Source organism: Channa argus, chromosome 13, assembly GCF_033026475.1.
Source record: "Channa argus isolate prfri chromosome 13, Channa argus male v1.0, whole genome shotgun sequence".
NCBI lineage: Eukaryota > Metazoa > Chordata > Actinopteri > Anabantiformes > Channidae > Channa > Channa argus.
Genome location: NC_090209.1, coordinates 27,229,499 through 27,246,914, shown reverse-complemented (window position 1 = coordinate 27,246,914; position 17,416 = coordinate 27,229,499). Strand labels below are relative to the sequence as shown.

At 41.5% G+C, this 17,416-nt stretch overlaps 2 protein-coding genes across 2 annotated transcripts; one reads left to right on the top strand and one right to left on the bottom strand.

Moving 5' to 3' along the window:
- Positions 1–382: 382 nt before the first annotated feature.
- lhfpl4b (LHFPL tetraspan subfamily member 4b) lies at positions 383–4,701 on the top strand. The gene is made up of 7 exons (XM_067526405.1): positions 383–587; positions 995–1,212; positions 1,320–1,524; positions 1,638–1,717; positions 1,969–2,116; positions 2,198–2,235; positions 2,310–4,701. The coding sequence occupies exons 2-6, from the start codon at positions 997–999 to the stop codon at positions 2,224–2,226; spliced, it is 678 nt and encodes a 225-aa protein (XP_067382506.1). The 5' UTR covers positions 383–587; positions 995–996; the 3' UTR covers positions 2,227–2,235; positions 2,310–4,701.
- Positions 4,702–5,175: 474 nt separating this feature from the next.
- Positions 5,176–14,395, bottom strand: pcsk1nl (proprotein convertase subtilisin/kexin type 1 inhibitor, like). Its single transcript, XM_067526404.1, has 5 exons — positions 14,235–14,395; positions 9,273–9,528; positions 7,541–7,784; positions 7,163–7,264; positions 5,176–6,683 (listed from the first exon to the last, which is right to left on the bottom strand). The coding sequence occupies exons 1-5, from the start codon at positions 14,286–14,288 to the stop codon at positions 6,296–6,298; spliced, it is 1,044 nt and encodes a 347-aa protein (XP_067382505.1). The 5' UTR covers positions 14,289–14,395; the 3' UTR covers positions 5,176–6,295.
- Between the last annotated feature and the right edge of the window lie 3,021 nt (positions 14,396–17,416).

Below are 17,416 nucleotides of genomic sequence, written 5' to 3'. Positions count from 1 at the left end.
GCTAAATGTACTTAGTTACCAAATATTTACTTCATGGTGAGTACTGCCAGGTCCATAAGTACTCTGTGTCTCCACAGATTTGTGACCAGTCCTAAAAGTTATAGCTGATAGTTGATGGCTACTGTTAAGGCTACAGAGCAAAACTGTCCAAATACTTTTGGATCTGCCTGTATACTAGGACAGTGATAGCAATGTAGTTGTAGTTGTGGAATTGAGATACTCTAACTTGAGTATGCTTTTCCTACAACACCTGTAGTTACTTTTAGATTCAGAGTAATGATAATATAATTACTGCAGGCTAGGATCATCCATAAAGTACTTCATAAAGTGATTAATAATTGATACTTGGGTATTTTGAGCTAATACTGACTGGTAACAGAGTATCTCTAGCTCCGGACTGAGGCTGGTTGGGTTTTGAATCAGATGCTTAAAGCAGATCTGGCGAATCTACTTTGGTTCCTTGTCCTCTGCAGTAAAGCTAAACATCCGGGGACGCAGTGGACTGACACCGCCACCCCCCACCGCCACCCCCCTTCATCTCCATCCTCATCTTCCCGCGGACACAGGTGGGGCTGCTTCAGCTGCAGGTTCGTTTCCTTTTTTCTTGTCTCGTGTTTCGGGTCGTTGTTACCGGATTAGCTCGGTTCTTCAGTCACCGATCACGGGTCGGGGTCTGAACAGTCGTTATGTAAAACCGCAGTAAAGCTGCGTCATAATCTTTAGTCGCGAGACACTAGAGAAAATGACCCGACATCGTTTTTTTTACATTAAATCGTTTATGTTCGTTCTCTGCAGCCGATGACGTAATAGTTCAATGTTGACGTTTTGATTTGGTGTCTCTGACGCTGATTGGCTGCTGGCGCACACAAAAACATCACAAAATAAACACAAAAACATCCAACCATAAAAACATACAGTGGGGAGGGGGACACTGTTGTCATAACTATGAGGACATCCACCTCTCTCTCTCTCTCTCTCTCTCTCTTTGTCTCAGCCATGTCTGTGTCTCCTGGCCTCGCTGACCTGTCTCGTCTCTATCAGACTGAGTTCGTACGAAGCGCCCGGGCGATTGGCGTCCTCTGGGCAGTCTGTATGCTCTGCTTTGCCATCATCCAGGTGGTGGTCCTGGTACAGCCGTCCTGGATCGGTACCTCAGAGGTCCGTCAGGGGTCAGGACCACTAGCCGTCAGTGGCACCCTTGGACTGTTTGAGGTGAGAGACAGACTGAGACTTTAGCATTTGGACACATATGTACTGATGAAACTAAAAAAAATGTTTGTGTCCTTGTATGTCCCCATATGTCTCTGTACACATGTCAGGTGTGTGTGGACTCTGACTGGCCAGTCCCAGACTGTCGGGGGGGCCTGTCTAATCTGTCTCCTCTGCCATCCTTCCAGTCAGTGGCCGTGTTGGTGGGGGTGTCTCTCTGGGCCATGTGGACCAGCGTCCTCTGTCTCTGTCTCTTTAGGTTCTGCAGTGCCGCAACCGTCTACAAGATCTGCGCATGGCTGCAGCTCACTGCAGGTCAGTACCAGTGGCCCTGCTGTACTGTTTATAGTCAGGGTACGGGTGATACTAGTCCTACAGTAACTGAACATTAACTCAGTCTTCACTTGTCTCTGTCTCTGTCTCTGTAGGTTTCTGTCTCGCGTTGGCTTGTCTCCTGTTTCCAGACTCATGGGAGAGTCCAGAGATGAGAGCTCTGTGTGGAGAGTCGGTGAGTGACTGAACAAAGCATATGTTTAGCATGTATTGATTGAGTATTGATCAAGTATTGATAACCTTTATTCAGGATGGATCCTCTGTGTATAGACGTGGAGATGAGTTGTCAGAAAATGTCCACACAGAGGAACAAATCCTCCCGAGGACAGAAATACCACAAAGAAATAAAAAACGACCACTGTATCCTATTCCATCCATGGCTGTATTGATTCTGTGTAATGACACTGACCCTGCATCTGTCTCCAGGTCGGCAGTTTCTCTCCAGGTAACTGCTCAGTCCACTGGGCCTACATCTTGGCCATCCTGGGCATTTTGGACGCCGGTATCTTGGCCACACTAGCGTTCGTCCTCGCTAACAGACAGGATGCTTTGCTGCCACCGGACACCAAAGACGGTGAGGGAGGGGGACATCGAGGAGCCCTGCAATGACAAATCTTTAATCTCATTGTTTATTAATCACAGTGTGTATTTACAGTTACCACAGGTCTGCTGATGTCAGCGTGATATCACCAGGTATGTCTCTTGTTCTAGTGTCACTCTGTCTCTTTACTGCTTTATAGACATTTGACTCTTCTTCTCTTCTGTAGAGATGTTTGGTCTCCGGTGTCTCAATCATCAGCAGCAGCATGAGGAGATCAGTGTCAAAACAAGCCCGAAGAAGAAGGCAGTAACTTTTCTCTGTTCATCAACACCTGGTTACCTGGAAACAGCAACCACCTTTTTGTTGTCACAATAACGAGAGAAGGAGGAAAGGTAGAATGAAAAAGTCCACAGGGGATAATGTGCAGTATTTTTCTGTTTTGGCATCATATACTTCACCTGAACATTACTTGCACTCACGGTCAATAACATATCACAGTAACTTAAACAGCTGATGTTTATGTCAGTATGGACCAGGATTAAGGCCAGTGTCTTCTGTATTTCACAACAAAAGCTATAGATCTAGAACCCCTTATAGAGCTGGACCAGATCTGGTATGAAATCAATATGATTTAGAAAAAAGTCCTCAGTGATTCACTAGATCAAGTTTCATCATCACAACTGAAGTTTGACAGTTTTATAGCACGGAATTCTCCTAAGAGTAGGTTATTGTATCATAGCTGAAAAATGATTCTCCTTTGTCTGTTTTCGGGCCAGTGTGGGTCACATTGTCAACGCAGAGTTGTTTTACCAGCACTGGCCAGAAGGAAAGATTAGCTTCACTGCTCAGTGCTGATCCAGAGGGTTTGGTTTTGTCGAATTGTGGACAGTGAGTATCGGATAATGGCAAGCTTTGTTTTACTCATGTAGGCTAATGAAATGTTAACGTTTTCTAGTTTGAACTAGTTTGTGTTTAAAATATGCTGGCTTCATTTAAAAACATAAGTTCTGAAGTTTCAGATCAGATATGATCAAGCTAATGTTGGCTTTCGTTCTGTTTTTGTACTCAGCAGTTACACCTACCAAACTAGTTTGTGTTTTACCAATAAATGAATTTCAACAACAATTTGTTTTTATTAGCCTTGTCAAAAAGGAGTGTGTTCTGTAGCCTGTCCAGTTACCTTCACTTAGTTTCAGTTACTTTCAAGTTAGCTTCATTTAGATCCAGATGATGTCAGTGAATTTCCATTAGCTTCACTTAACTTCAGTTAACTTGACTTAGCTCACATAATGTTTCAACTACAAGCAGCTGGTGGAAAACAGCATTTATGTCCCACCTGTGATTCTGAGTATGAGATCTCAGTAATTTCTTAGTAACATCAGGTCCTCACTCAAGAGAAGTAAGTGAAGCTCCAAACAAGCAACAAAAGCCCCCATCACTGGTTTTAGATACATCAATATCTTGGTAGCTACTAAAACTGAATAAGCTTTTTAAAAGAAAGTGCAGCTTGTCCACCAACCACAGGGTAAGAGGTTCAGTCCCCAGCTCCTCTGGTCCACATGTTCAATGGTCCACACTCAACGCCATGTTTCTTATGTGTGTATTGCTCTGGAAAAAAAGTATCTGCCAAATGACTAAATGTGAAAAGTATTTGACGTGTTTGGTGTTGTAACGACCAGAAATCTGTACGTGGCTGAACTGAAAATAAGTGGCTAGTTATCTTAGCTAGGTCATTAGATTTAATCAGCTGCCTGAACAAAATATTTCTGTAGTAACATCCCATTGTGGCCACATGATGTGTAAGCAGCATTAAGGTTAACCGTGCTTCAGTTCCAGATAGCTTATCGTTGGGTTCAGTTACGACAGCCTATTGCATAATTTAGCTTCAAGTGCTGTTAGCTTACAATTGGTGAAAGTATAGTGCTAAGTTATTCTTAGCTGATAAAAACATAACTAATATAAGATGATTTATGTAAAATGTCAGCTTTCTGTCAGCATGAACTTCGACCTTTAGGGTACATAAATAAAATAACTGTAGCAGTTTTCCCTGCTCTGAGTCTTCCAGGAGGATTGTTATTTTTGATGATGTTTCCTTGTTTTTAGTTGCAGTTTAAAACATTAGACATTTTTAAACTGTACATAATTAGATTTTCATAGAGCACATATATATTTATAGAGCTGCATTTTATCATTGTTTGTCAGAATGTGATTACGAAAATGTTTGAAATTTGTATTGTACATGTTTTAATGGTCCATTAATTATGCGTATACAAGCCTTTACTACCGCTTTAAGACATGTTTATGTGCTTATTAATATTTGTTCTAACTTCTCTTATGAAGTGTAGAACATAGAGTTTTTAACAAATACACAAATTAAATCAGAATTTTAATTATAGCAGCATGGTCCTCTGTTGGAAAAAAACAGTTAGTACATTTCTATGTACCAGTGATACAACAAGTGTCACAAAAGAACCATTCAAAACTCACTGTTTCAATCAACAAGCTGTTGTTCCTAAATGTTTTTGTAGAACACTGAAAATGGCTAAATTGTGATATTTAAACTGTTGGTATTAACTTATCAGTACCGTGGCTTAATAATAAAATATTCAAATTTTAAATGGGTGAAATGCATGGCTTAACTGTGGTGTCAAACACTGGGATTAGATCACAGGCCTGCAGCCTCACAGATGAAAGGAAAACTATAATATAAAGTTGTATCATTTTAATGTTAAAAGGTTTGTATGACATCATCTTGACTCTGGTTTGTATCCCTCATGTGGACAACAAACAAATTTTGCCATTATGTTTTCTTCACAGTCCAGGTTTGCTTGTAAATTAATTACAAATGTATTCATAAAGAAACAGAATTTGGTCTAAATCATTATAGCATGACATTGACAGGCGTCTTTAAAATGAACAGCAGCTCGGTAAAAACACACTGTTTCAGAAAAGCCTTTAGTCTGCAGAACTTTACTCCATCTTGAGTAAAGTAATCCCGCTTGTCACCTGTAGCTGAGATTTACCAAAATGTGGCCTCTTTCAGAACTCACCCTTCTTTGTTATCCTGCACCAGAGACAGACGAAATAGACGGTTTGTGGTGGATACTGACTTTATTTCAGAATAAAACAAATAAAAGCTTTTATTTTCACCAAAGACGAACGAGTGATCACACTGACAGAGCTGCTGCACACAAACTGAAGTACATGAACATAAAAAGAACAGACCAATCACAGAGCTGTTAAGCTGTCACTACAGTTACCGCCACCCTCCATTAGCCAACTGTTATTTTCCAGAAACAGATCCATGCTGATGCAGGGAAGCTGGACTCAGTGTGAAGTAGTTTAATCAGGAATCTTTAACATGATGCAGAGTAGATGCAGAAATCTACCAAAGGCATAGAGGGATGGCTCCACAGACTCCACAGGAAGTCACAGAACTGCAATAAAAGAAGTTCAAAGCCACGTACCACCAAACTTAGGAAATGTATAATATCTGGCGTATTTTTTTCTCTTAAACCTATGATGTTTGGTGCCAAGTGTCAACTAGTTTTGAGGACATAGTTTTTTTCCAGAGTTTTTTCTTTCCAGAGGAATGTAACTTTAAAACTTTGTTTAATGTCAGTATCTTTATTCATACAGTTTAAACTGTTTAGATTCCCCAGACAGGAGCGGCGTGTCCAGTTTGAGAAATCAAACCACAGAATGCAAACAAAACAAAAAACATTTTTTGGAGCGCACACACACACATCAAATCAAAAATTAAGTTCCACATCAATGAAATCTTTCCAGAAAATTTGTCTGGGACATTTCTAGGAAACAAAACACAATTAAATTAGAAAATGTTGAGAGTTTTCACTTCCTTATCCAATTTATGTAAAATTATCATGATATTGTTCTTTGCAGGTACATTTCAGGAAACTTTCAGAAACTTGTGTGAACTAATGTGTTAACTCCTCATCACTTCATCCTGTTTTTAACAACAAACCACAGATCACATTTTCACCAGAAGCAGCAAAAACCAACGAACACAGAAAATAAAATATGAAGACAGAATACACCTCCTCTTCCTCCTCACCCCCTCATCTTCAGTACCTCAGCCTCCATCTGTTTTACTTCGATTCAACTCTCCTCTCCTTGGTTTCTCATTCTTTCCTTGTTTCCTCTCCTCTTTTCCCTGTTTCTTTTCTTTTCCTTCCCTCCTCGTCCTCCCCCTCACTCCCTCATGTACTCCAGAATCTGATCGATCAGGATTTGGGGGTCGTAGTTCAGGGCCCTCCTTTGGCGCTTACGACTTCCATGATTCAATTCTTCCACACCACCTGTTGCCATGGTATCAATGCGTTTCATCCTCTGCAGCCCAGTGATGGGAGGGCGAAGTTTCTCCTCTTCTTCATCTTCCTCCAGCCTCTTCACCCTGAGAAGGGGGGGATCATTGCTAGGCGACAAAGAAGCCACGTCGTCAAGGGAACGGCGGGTTCTCCTGTGGGCAATAATGGGCTGCGCTGCAGTGTTTGACAGATCCCTCTTTGCTCGGCGACCAGATGAGATCACTGGGGCATTGTTAGGGCCAATGCTGGACAGTATCCTAGCAACCATGTGTCTGAGGAGGAGACAGCCAGATGCCATTACAGCTCAGGTGTAGAAATATTTGTGGTTAATTGTTGGAAAAGTTTAATACCAGTTTATTTACGTTTGTTATCCCCTTTGTTAACTAAGTTATAATATGTCAAGGAAATGTAAAAAAAAAAAAAAAAAAAACCTAAAATTTAACAACTTAATCTATTGGAAAAGGTGCAACATTCAGTAACATGCAATATGTTATGAAAACATTTTGACATGTTCATATGGCTAAAATGTCAGGAGAAAAATTATATTTAGAGAAAAATCACGCAGTGATGAAAAATCTGTGCAATAAAATTATTTTGAGAAAAACACAACAAATGATAAAAAGATGCAGTATGTATTAATAGGTATACTGCATGCTTTTGTTTGTTCTCTAAATAATGAAACTCGAATATTGTTATGTTGAAATAATATTTTGAATGTACGTTTAACTAAAGCCTCAAAGACACTGATCACCTCAGAGCGTCCTGATTCTGTCCTGAGGTCAATCGTCCCGTCTGCTGAAGTCGTTCCTGTCTCGCTCTTTCCAGCAGAGTCTGAGCCACCTGAGGCTCCATCCTGACAAGCACAATCACAGCTTCTTATCACTTACACAACAATGTTATGCTGAGTTTGTCTCATTTATTTTGTACTTATTTAGTAACTTTGTTCATTATTTTTACATCATCAAAGTTTGGGACATTTAGTTCGTTCCCCAGTTTTTATTTAAGATCGTTTTTCTATTGATCACACAGCTAGTTTATCCTGGTTGGACTTACCAGCACTGTTATGGGAAACTTTTAAACTCCAATCTTCACCATGATGCCACAAACAACAAAAAATTCAAAAACTCACCTGTCCAGCAGAGCCTGAGCCAGCTGTGGCTCTAAAAAGCCCCACCAGGCAGCTGTGGGTCTTCCCATGCTCATCCCACGGCCTGTCTCATCGTAGTCTGGGGGGGCTGGGCCCTGGAAGTCCCCCTGTGGACCCTGATCGTCATCCTCTTCCTGGTCTTCCCCAGCAACCTCCACATCTCCTGGACCAACCAATCCAGCACTTTCTGCCTCACTCAACAGGCGAAGCAGAGCAGCCAGGTAGGCTGAGGAGACATTTGACTGGTTTGTTGTCACATTTCTATTTCTCTCTACAAGCTGATGATCCATAATCAACATTTTAAAATCATATATAAAAATATTTCCTCCCTTTCTGGTAGAACCTTTCAGTTCTACCAGAATTTAAATCGCACTTCCTGTTTCTGGACTTTTATTTTGTGGCCCCTTCTCCCTACTTCCTGTGCCTGGTTCCTTTTGCCCAGCTTTACCCTCGTTGTCCCTCATTGTTTGCACCTGTTCCCTCCTCTATTTAAGTTCAGTCTTCCCTTCACGCCCCTGCCAGATCTTTGTGGTCACTGCTGTTGTCATTGCCATTGTTGTTACTGCCCACATCTGTATGTATGTTTCATGGACATTTGTATTCTGGGACTCTGTGCTTCTGTGTCGTTTGGTCTGAAGTTTGCCTTTTGTTCTTTCAGTGTTTAGTCTAGTTTTTTTTGTGTTAGCTCTGCTAGTTTAAACCTGGTTTAGTGTTAAAGTATGCTTTTGTTCCCTTCAGTCTGCCAGCGCTTTATGTTCAGTTTATTCGTGTCTGCCTCCCCTTAGTCTCCTGTGTTAGTTTCCGTGCTTCCCCCAACTCTGTTACGTTACTTATCCTTTTCTTCCAGGGTGTTTAGGTTCATGTTCCGTTTTGCCTTAAGTAGTTGTTACTACGTGTGTTCATTTTTTGTTTAGCAGTTTGTTTTCTTACCTGCATCTTATTTTGTTTCTCTTAATCTCCTCTGCCATATCCTTTGTGTTCATTTTTGTATTAGTAGTTATTGTTATCCGTTCCTTGTTGTTTAGTTTCTCTTCTGTTCAGTAGTTTATCTGAGTCTCATTTGTTTAGCTATCTGTGTCAGTTTTCCATAGTCTACCCCATGTGTTACCTGCGTTAGTAAGTTCATGTTTGTTCCTGCCTTATTGTTTTTTTAGCCTGTGCTTTTCCCTGTGTGCTCTTTAGGGTTATCAGATTTTCTAGTCTTGTTAATTCCCGAGTCTTGTATTTAGTTTGACTAAATTAAGTCCCTCTCTTTGTTGAGGTTAGTTTCTGTTATCTTATCTTTTACTGAGTTAACTCCCCTCATGTTCTGGTCCTCTTGTTAGTGTTGTCTGAGTCTGTGTTCTGAGCCTGTTTTCTTATACCCTCCTGTAAGAAGCGATTTCTGTTCATCATTGAAGTCCGTGCCAAATAAAGCCCTTTTTAGTTCATCCCTTGCATTGTCTTCTTGGGTCCTCCCTTAACCAAAATCGTGACATGGGCACTTCGTGGTGAGGAAAAACTAAGATTACCTTGTAAAAATTCATTGCAGATCCACTGTATTGGATCGAATTAAATTGCACAGGTGGTCATAAGGTTATGCCTGATGGGTGTATGTGTGTATAAACTATTCGTTGAGGACTATAGAGGAAGTAGTATTATGTCTGACACACAATTAATATGCGGATGTTAAGGTTAACCTATACATTACAACTACAATGACTTGAACTCAAACCTGCTCGCTGCTCCTCTTCAAGCTCCTGCCTCTGGTCTCTCTCCAACAATCGCTGCAGGGCCTGGTCCAAGCCCCTCCCCCTCCAGTCACCTGATTGGTAGTAAAGGTCATTGCCCCCACCCCCTGTCTCCGTGCCAGGATATGACATCATCTGGTCTTCATATTGCAGGGTGTTACGGATGTCTCTGCGCTGCCGTCTGACTCCGCCCACAGATACATCCAGACTACGCCCGCCACCTCGAGCTGCAGGTAAGGACTTTGGGGGGGGTTGAAGAATAAACACACATAAGTTTAACTACATAAAAAAAAAAAGGCTCCACTAAAAGTGCGGCTTTCAATGCTTTGCACAAGTTAAAAAGGCGTTCAGTAAAAATAATCTTATGTCCAGAAATATCAGTACTGCAGTAGGAAAGTGATTTCTCTGAGCTATTGATTAAAACAAAGTATTTACAAAAGTCCAGTCCAGATTTCCTCAACAATAACATTTCTGCAGAAATCTTAAATATTCAGGTTTAAAATTTGATTTTGAAGTACAGATTCAAGGACAAAACCTCTTAAAAAAAAAAAAAAAAAAAAAAAACTCACTCCTCTTTACTTATCAAAATAAAATTGAAACACTAGATAAAACCCAGGAACTAACCAGGAGGCACCATGTGATCAATTCAGCTTTAACAGGGTCTCCTGCTACTTCGGGTTGTGTGAATGTGGTTTAAAGCTGTAAGTAGCAAAGTAGCATCTGGATATTTCCTGGAGACAGTTTGTAGTAGTGTATTCATCCCGATCCAGAGTAACAGAAATGAACATGCAGATGTCACAGACAGGTGAGTCTGTACCTGCTTCATCAGTTTCTCAGTCGTTGTCTCATCGTCTGCTCTGACTGGATTGTCAATCGGGCTAAACTTTCTATAATCAAACACCAAAGAACTAGTTGTTGCATTTAAAGACAATATTTGGCAGCATTTAAATTACACGCAGAGTTTCCAGCTAACACTAAATTCAATTCTACGTTATTTAGATTATTAAAGATGTATAGATAGAACCAGACAATTCCCCCTTAAAAGCCAAAAGAAAAGGAAAAAGCAAAGCAACTGAGTCAAATGACAAATGACAGCTCCATCATCACATCCTCACACTTTATATTTTATTAAATGTAAAAAGTTAATTCTGTGGAGTTTGAGGAGTGCATTCAGTTTTGTGTTTTTCTTAAATAAAACATAACTACCTATTATATTATGGATCTTTGTGTCAGTACATGTTTAGAGAGAAATTACCTGAGCTACAGCAGATCACATCACGTCTCCAGTGTTTTGATCCTGATCCAACAGATATAACTGAGGCTTTTTTCTGTCACTGCAGGACTGATCAGGCTTCACACACTGCGTGAGCAGTTCAGGTGTTAAAACTTCAAGATATTGCAGAATTATTGCACTAAGTACTCAGCAACTTCACAAATGTAAGTAGTGGCGTTGTTGCAGCTGTCAGTGTTAGAACTGAACACAGCATCACAATAAGCCTCTATATAGCGTTATAGTGCCAGTGTCCATAGAGACGTGCTGTTGCCATGGCAGTATAACGAGCTGTTCTGTTCCAGCCTCCACTAATATGATTGCTCCTGAGTCTGTATGTGTGTGAGCAGAAAGAGGCATTGGGAGACATAGAGGACAAGATCCACAGTCAGACACAGTTATTGATCAGATCACTGATGTGAGTCACTCAGCTCCACTGGTTTATGGCTGCGTTAACACAGAGTCAGTTTCTGAGCAGTGACTCAGCAAACCGGGAGCTTTAAAGGTAAACACAGGGCAACACATCAGGTTTTCATCATGGTCTCAAGTGTTCCTGAGAACTGGTTTAGACACAGACCTTAAGTCCAGCCATGATTTGCAGCATGATATGCAAAAAAATCTTCTCTTTGCTAATTTACCAAAACACAATCTGTAAAACAGTCTGTGTCCTAATAATCGCTAGAAGGATGTTTCGAGGCACCAAAAGTGCGCTCATTGTTGGAGTCTGATCCTGAGCTCTGGATAAAACCGATCCACTTTCATCAAAGTGCTGGACCCATGATCTGGCCCCTGAGAAACATTCAGTCTAGCCATGATGAGACTCAGAGAAAGCTCCTCTTTGCTCAGAATAATCTTACTTACTCTGGATGTTTTGTCTTGAAAATCTAAACTTTGTACAAAGGAATTAAAACAGTCACTGGCACTGTCCAGTTGATCAGAAATAATTCAAAATCTAGAAGATTTCTGCGTATTTCCTACGTCATTGTACACATGACAGCATCGGGAGCAATTTAATGAAGCAGTGTTGTACTACCGGTGGAGAAACGTGATTTTTGCAGTTGATTCTTGATTTTTGTGGCAAACAGCTTTTAAAGAATGTCCTGTGTTCAAAGTTTGCGTGCTATTTACCCAGTCTGCAAATTTCAGTACTACAGGTCTGATAGATACCATAAGAGTTCCTGGACCTTCAGGAAGCAATACCTCCAGACCAGAGAGTTATTTTTGGTAGAACTACGGCCCTTAACTCTGGTACCCCGGTACATCTTGTGGAGGTAGAAGAACTGCAGTGAAAAGTCTGTTTTGTGCTTATCATTGAGCTCCATCAGGTGGTGGTGACAAAGACAAAAAGAAGCAGCAACATTAAGAAAATTATAGAAATCAGAATCTGAAGCTGGTGCCCAGCTGCTGTAAACACAGACATGTTCTCAGTGTAATCTGCTGCTCTTTAAAACAGCTTTAATTTCCTGCTGCAGACCCGTGTGTTTATCAGAGACAAACAGAAGAAGGGATTAATGGCACTAATATCTCTCAGGCTGCATCGGAGCAGATTTATGATGGCGAGGCTTCAATACAGCAGGAGGATGAACTATGGGTGATGATGACACATCAGCAGTTCTGCAGGAGGATGTACTAATGAGTCCTCTGAGGACCAGCATTCAGTCTGAGTCACTGCAGGGTTCAGCTGGTAGAGCTGTGGATCCTTTCATATGTAGACATAAACATTAGGCCTCTACTCAGCACAGAAAGCTGGAAATGTTCCACAGTTTAAGTCCCTGTTTATGCTGTTTGTACTGATAATGGAAGTGCTGGTGATGCTAGTACTGCTGGTCCTGTTATAGTGACAGTAAAATGTGAATTTGTTGGCAGGAGGTTTGCAGATGTGATCTGACTGTGGCGTCGTCTCCTTCAGTAATTATTACCTACTAAATGAAATGGATAAACAAAAGGCAGCACAAACACTGTAAAGCAGAGGAGCTTTTGTTCCCCTTCGTTACAATTTGCTGGAGAAGAAAAATAATCAGTTTTTTCTTTATCAGACTTCACTGTTTGGACAACATCGTCCAGATGACGACAGAATTTGAGTCTACAAGTGTATACATTTCTGTGAGTTCACATGTCGAGGATCACGTTTGGTGGATGCCCCCTGTGCTTCATGCTCATCAACTGTCATTTTTGTAGCATGTTCAAGTCCTACTTGTTACCTCAGACAAAAAGCGACGAGAGTGGACATAGTAGTTGGTTCCATGGCCACCAGTTGTTTTTCGGCTTGGTGTGTTATGACCCTGCCATTCTCTAATACAACATCAGTGTAATGATGCCTATAAGTGGACATAGCAGGTCAGTGGAGGATTCAAGTGAACATGTATGAAACCTGAAGAATAGCCAAATCTGAGGGTGAAGAGAAGTCATTTACACATTGAGTCCCAAAAAATGTCTGATTGGGGAGACGGCACAATTCTGAACCTTATGTCTAAGGGCTGATGAAGAGATCATCAAATTCAAAAAACGGCATGAAACAACACTGTGATTACCACACCATACTGCCCACTGCTAACTCTACCCAGACACCAAACAGAGGACCGAACAAGTGAGAACTCCTTTAAAACAGTCTCCCTGTATGTGCTACAAATGAAAAGGACTGGACTGGAATGGCTGACTGTTGTTTGGGGTTCTTATGACAAAATGAGATACAAAGATGCAGTATGTGGGATAACTTTGGGACAATAAAGTGTCACAATCCTAAAGATGAAAAATTTGTCCACCTAGGAAGGAAAATGATTTTTCTAATTAGGCATCTTGTGAATCTGGCATCTTGTATCTGTAGACTGAGTGAAATTCTCACCCAGTCACGCGCACCAAGACACCATGGACCCTACACAACTCCAGGTCCCATTCGAGGCCCCGTGGACACTTCCAGTTCAGCTTTAACCTCACACAGTCTTTCTGAAGTGGTTTGTCCTCCCAAAGGTAGGAAAGCAGCAGAACAAACACACAGCTGCACAGGTGTCAGGAGGCCTCCTGTAACCCGTAACCACGACCCTGTTGCCATGGGTTACCGTCTCCTGTCGCTATGGCGACAGGAGGCTGAAACAAAATGTTCCTCCGTCACGTTGGCTGCCCACACACACATGTTGGTCTTTCTATCATTTTGAGGACTTTCACTGACTAATATCTCCCATAATCCAAACCCCTCCCAAACCCCTAAACCTTATTCTAACCTGGACTCTAAATCCAGATCTGAATCCTAAGACATTTCTGCCAGAGAGGGAACCAAACAAAATGTCCTCACAAAGATGGAATAACACACAAGCACATAAAAACACAAGCGCACTCAGATGTGTTTCAGCACTTCTGAGGACATTACATGCGGTTTCATTAAAGCAGGTTCTGATGATTCATGTTGTTTTTTTGTCCCTCAGCAAGAAGTCCTCGCAATATGAGTACAGATTTATGTTCCCAAAAACTGAGTAATACAAACACACACACACAGGTTCTCTTAACCAAAAAAATCAATAAAGTAGAACACATGATAACACACAAATTATGATGTAACTGTGTAGATAAACAGCAGTGACATTGTCCATCATGTTACCATGATGATGGTGCAGAACATATAACATACTGTACATTTAAAAACGCTCTCTCTCTGTGTGTTGTTAGTGTGACTCGTCCTTACCTGAGTTGTGTAGATCAGAGCGGTGCTGAGCAGCAGGAGGATGAGAGACGCCATGCTACTGACTGAACACACACACAGACACACTGAGTCAGACTGCAGCCGCTCGCCTGATAGTGGGGGGAGGGGGGTTAGAGGAGGAGCGTTCAGAGGAGCAGAAAAAGATACGGAAGGAAGGAATGAGGATGCAGGAGAGAGAGAGGGATGGAAGATATGAGAAGGAAGTGAGAAGGGAAGGAGCAATGTGAATGAGAAAGAGGGAGGAGAAGAAAGGATAGAAGTGAGGATGAGAGGAAAACAAGAATACTGAGGAGAAGAGATGGATGTAAAGTGAGGAGTTGGAATGAGATCTGTGTCGCTGGATGTGCAGAGTTATTAACTGTGCACCCTCAGCTGACGTAGGTAAACTGCCACAATGATACTCCATTATTCAACAGAAAAATCCAGATCGGTTGTCATAAACACTTTAGAAGAAGCAGGACTGAGCTTGTTTTAACATTACTGAAGTAGTATATAGGCCTTATGACGAACCCACCAGCTGTTTTGGCTGGTTGGTACATAGACAGCTGTGATAAAAAGAACTTTATTTCAAAATACTGTCAGCATCTTCCAGCCTTCAAGGCTCCATGCTTTTGATTCTCCATTGTCTTGTTCTCCTTTCATTATAGCATCTGAACAGCACAGGTAATTGTAATTCTGTAACAATCAATCAATCAATCTACTTTATTGTCATTTAGTCATGCATACAGCAGTACTGCAGACAGAAAGAAATTGCGTTTTAACTAAAAAAGACACTGGAAGGACAACATGATAATCATTAATAAATAAATAAATAAAATATAGATAAATATATAAGAGATGGGAGTGACGAGGATGAACAGGATCAGGAATGAGGACATCAGAAGGACAACTCATGATAGATGTTTTGGAGATAAAGTCAGAGAGGCCAGATTGAAGTGGACATTTTCAGAGAAGAGACTGTGAATATATTGGTAGAAGGATGCTGAGGTTGGAGCTGCCAGGCAGGAGGTCTAGAGGAAGACCAAAGAGGAGATTTATGGATGTAGTGAGAGAGGACATGAAGTTAGTTGGTGTGAGAGAAGAGGATGCAGAGGACAGGGTTAGATGGAGGCACATGGTTGAAAGGAAAAGAGGAAGATAAACATATAATAAATAAAAGTGACAATCAGTAGAGTAAAGTGACAATAAGGTCAGAGGTCAGTGGTTCAACAATCTGACCGTTTATGGTAGGAAGCTGTTGTGCAGTCTGCTGGTCCTATCATGATCCGGACCTCAGTTCCACTTCCTGCCCTGGACTTTTATTTTGCAGACCCTTTTCTCTGCTTCCTGCCTCATGTCTAATTCCATCAGTCATCATTCTGATTGTTTTCACCTGTTCTCTGGTTTATTTATACCCAGCTTTTACCACAGTCCCTGGCCAGATCCTCCGTCTTACTCCTGGAGAGTGCAACTTGCTACTTGGTTTATGTGTTTTTGGATTCTTGATCTTGTTTTGTGAACTCTGTTCTCTGATCCCGTTGTGAGGTTAGTTTGTTCGGTTCTTTGGACATATTTTTCCTAGTGTTCATTTTGGTTTAGTAGTTTATGTTTCATATTTGTTTAAATTTTTTGGTTACCTGCTTTTTTGTGTCCTCCTCTCAGGAGCAAGTTTTGAGTTTCTTTTCAATTAATTAACCTGTTTATTAATTTGATCCCTCTCGCTGTCTTTTCACTTGGGTTCAGCCTAATACAAAACGTCACAGGTCATGCTTTTAATACTACGATACCTTTTCCCTGAGGGCAACAATTCATTTTGTTGAGAGGATGTAAAGGGTCTATCATAATGCTCAGTGCCTTGTCCCTGTACCGGTTCTGCTCGAATTCCTGTAAACAGGGCAGGGAGACTCCTATTACCTTCTCTGCAGGACCATCTTTTCTGCCACTGTGCAGCTGGAATACCATGAAGGCATACAGTATGTAACTACACTCTCCACCACTCCTCCGTAAAATGTTGTGAGGATGTCGGTCGGGAGTAAAGCCTGTTTCAGCTTCCTTATAAAGTGCAATCTCTGCTGGGCCCTCTTCACTATGAGATCTGTGCACCAAGGAGCTTGATATTAATATCTCCACTAATGCAGAGTGGAGTGTGCTTAGGTCTTGTTTTGGGGAAGTCGATGATCATCTCCTTTATTTTGCCCATGTTAAGCACCAGCTTGTTCTCTCTGCACCACCTCCTCCCTGTACATTGAATCTTCTTTGTTGCGGTGAGTCCCACTACTTGTGTCATCTGCATCAGGGTCCCCCTCATGTCTGGCTAAACAGTCATGTGTTAGCAATGTAAACAGTAGTGGACTGACACACCGCCATGGATGATCCACTTTAAATGTGATTGTATTAGAGTTGTTTTTCCTAATATGAACTGACTACTGTCTTTCAGTACGGGAATCCAAAACCAAGAGGCAAGTGCATTGTTCAGGCCAAGAAAAAGCAGTTTCTCTACTAGCCTCTGGGGGTGATTGTGTTGAATGCTAAGCTGAAGTCAGTGCACCAGGATTCTGGCAAATGTGTTTTTGTCTTCCAGGTGTGTGAGGACTGTGTGGTTGATATTGCATCTTCTGTGCAGTGGTTGGGGCGATAGTCAAACCGGTACCGGTCTAATGATGATATGTGATACGTGACTTAACCAAGTGCTCAAAGCACTTCATTATTATGGATTTTGGTGCAAATGGACAGTAATCATTCAAGCAGGACACAGCTGCCTTGTATGGGACTGGTATAATAGTACATACTTTGAAGGACCTGGGGATGTCTGCTTGACTAAGGGAGATGTTAAAGACATCTATCAGGACATATGCTGGCTCATCGATGCGTGCTTTAAGCACATGTCCTGGGATATTGTCAGGACCTGCTGCTTTCCTTGTGTTAACCCTGGATAGGGTTTTCCACGTGTATAATTGACTCTAAATGCCGACTGGTAGGATGGTGGAGGAGCATTAACTTTTCCCCTTGTTCCCAGGTTTCATGCCTCAAAGCGTGTGAAGAAGTTGTTGAGTCTGACTGGGAGAGCTGCATCACTATCATCAGTTCATTGCCTGCTTTTGTAATCATAAGGGTTTGCATTCCTTGCTAAATTTGCCTGGTCTGCCCTGTGTCACAGAGCTACTTCTGTAACTTCTCTGCATAGG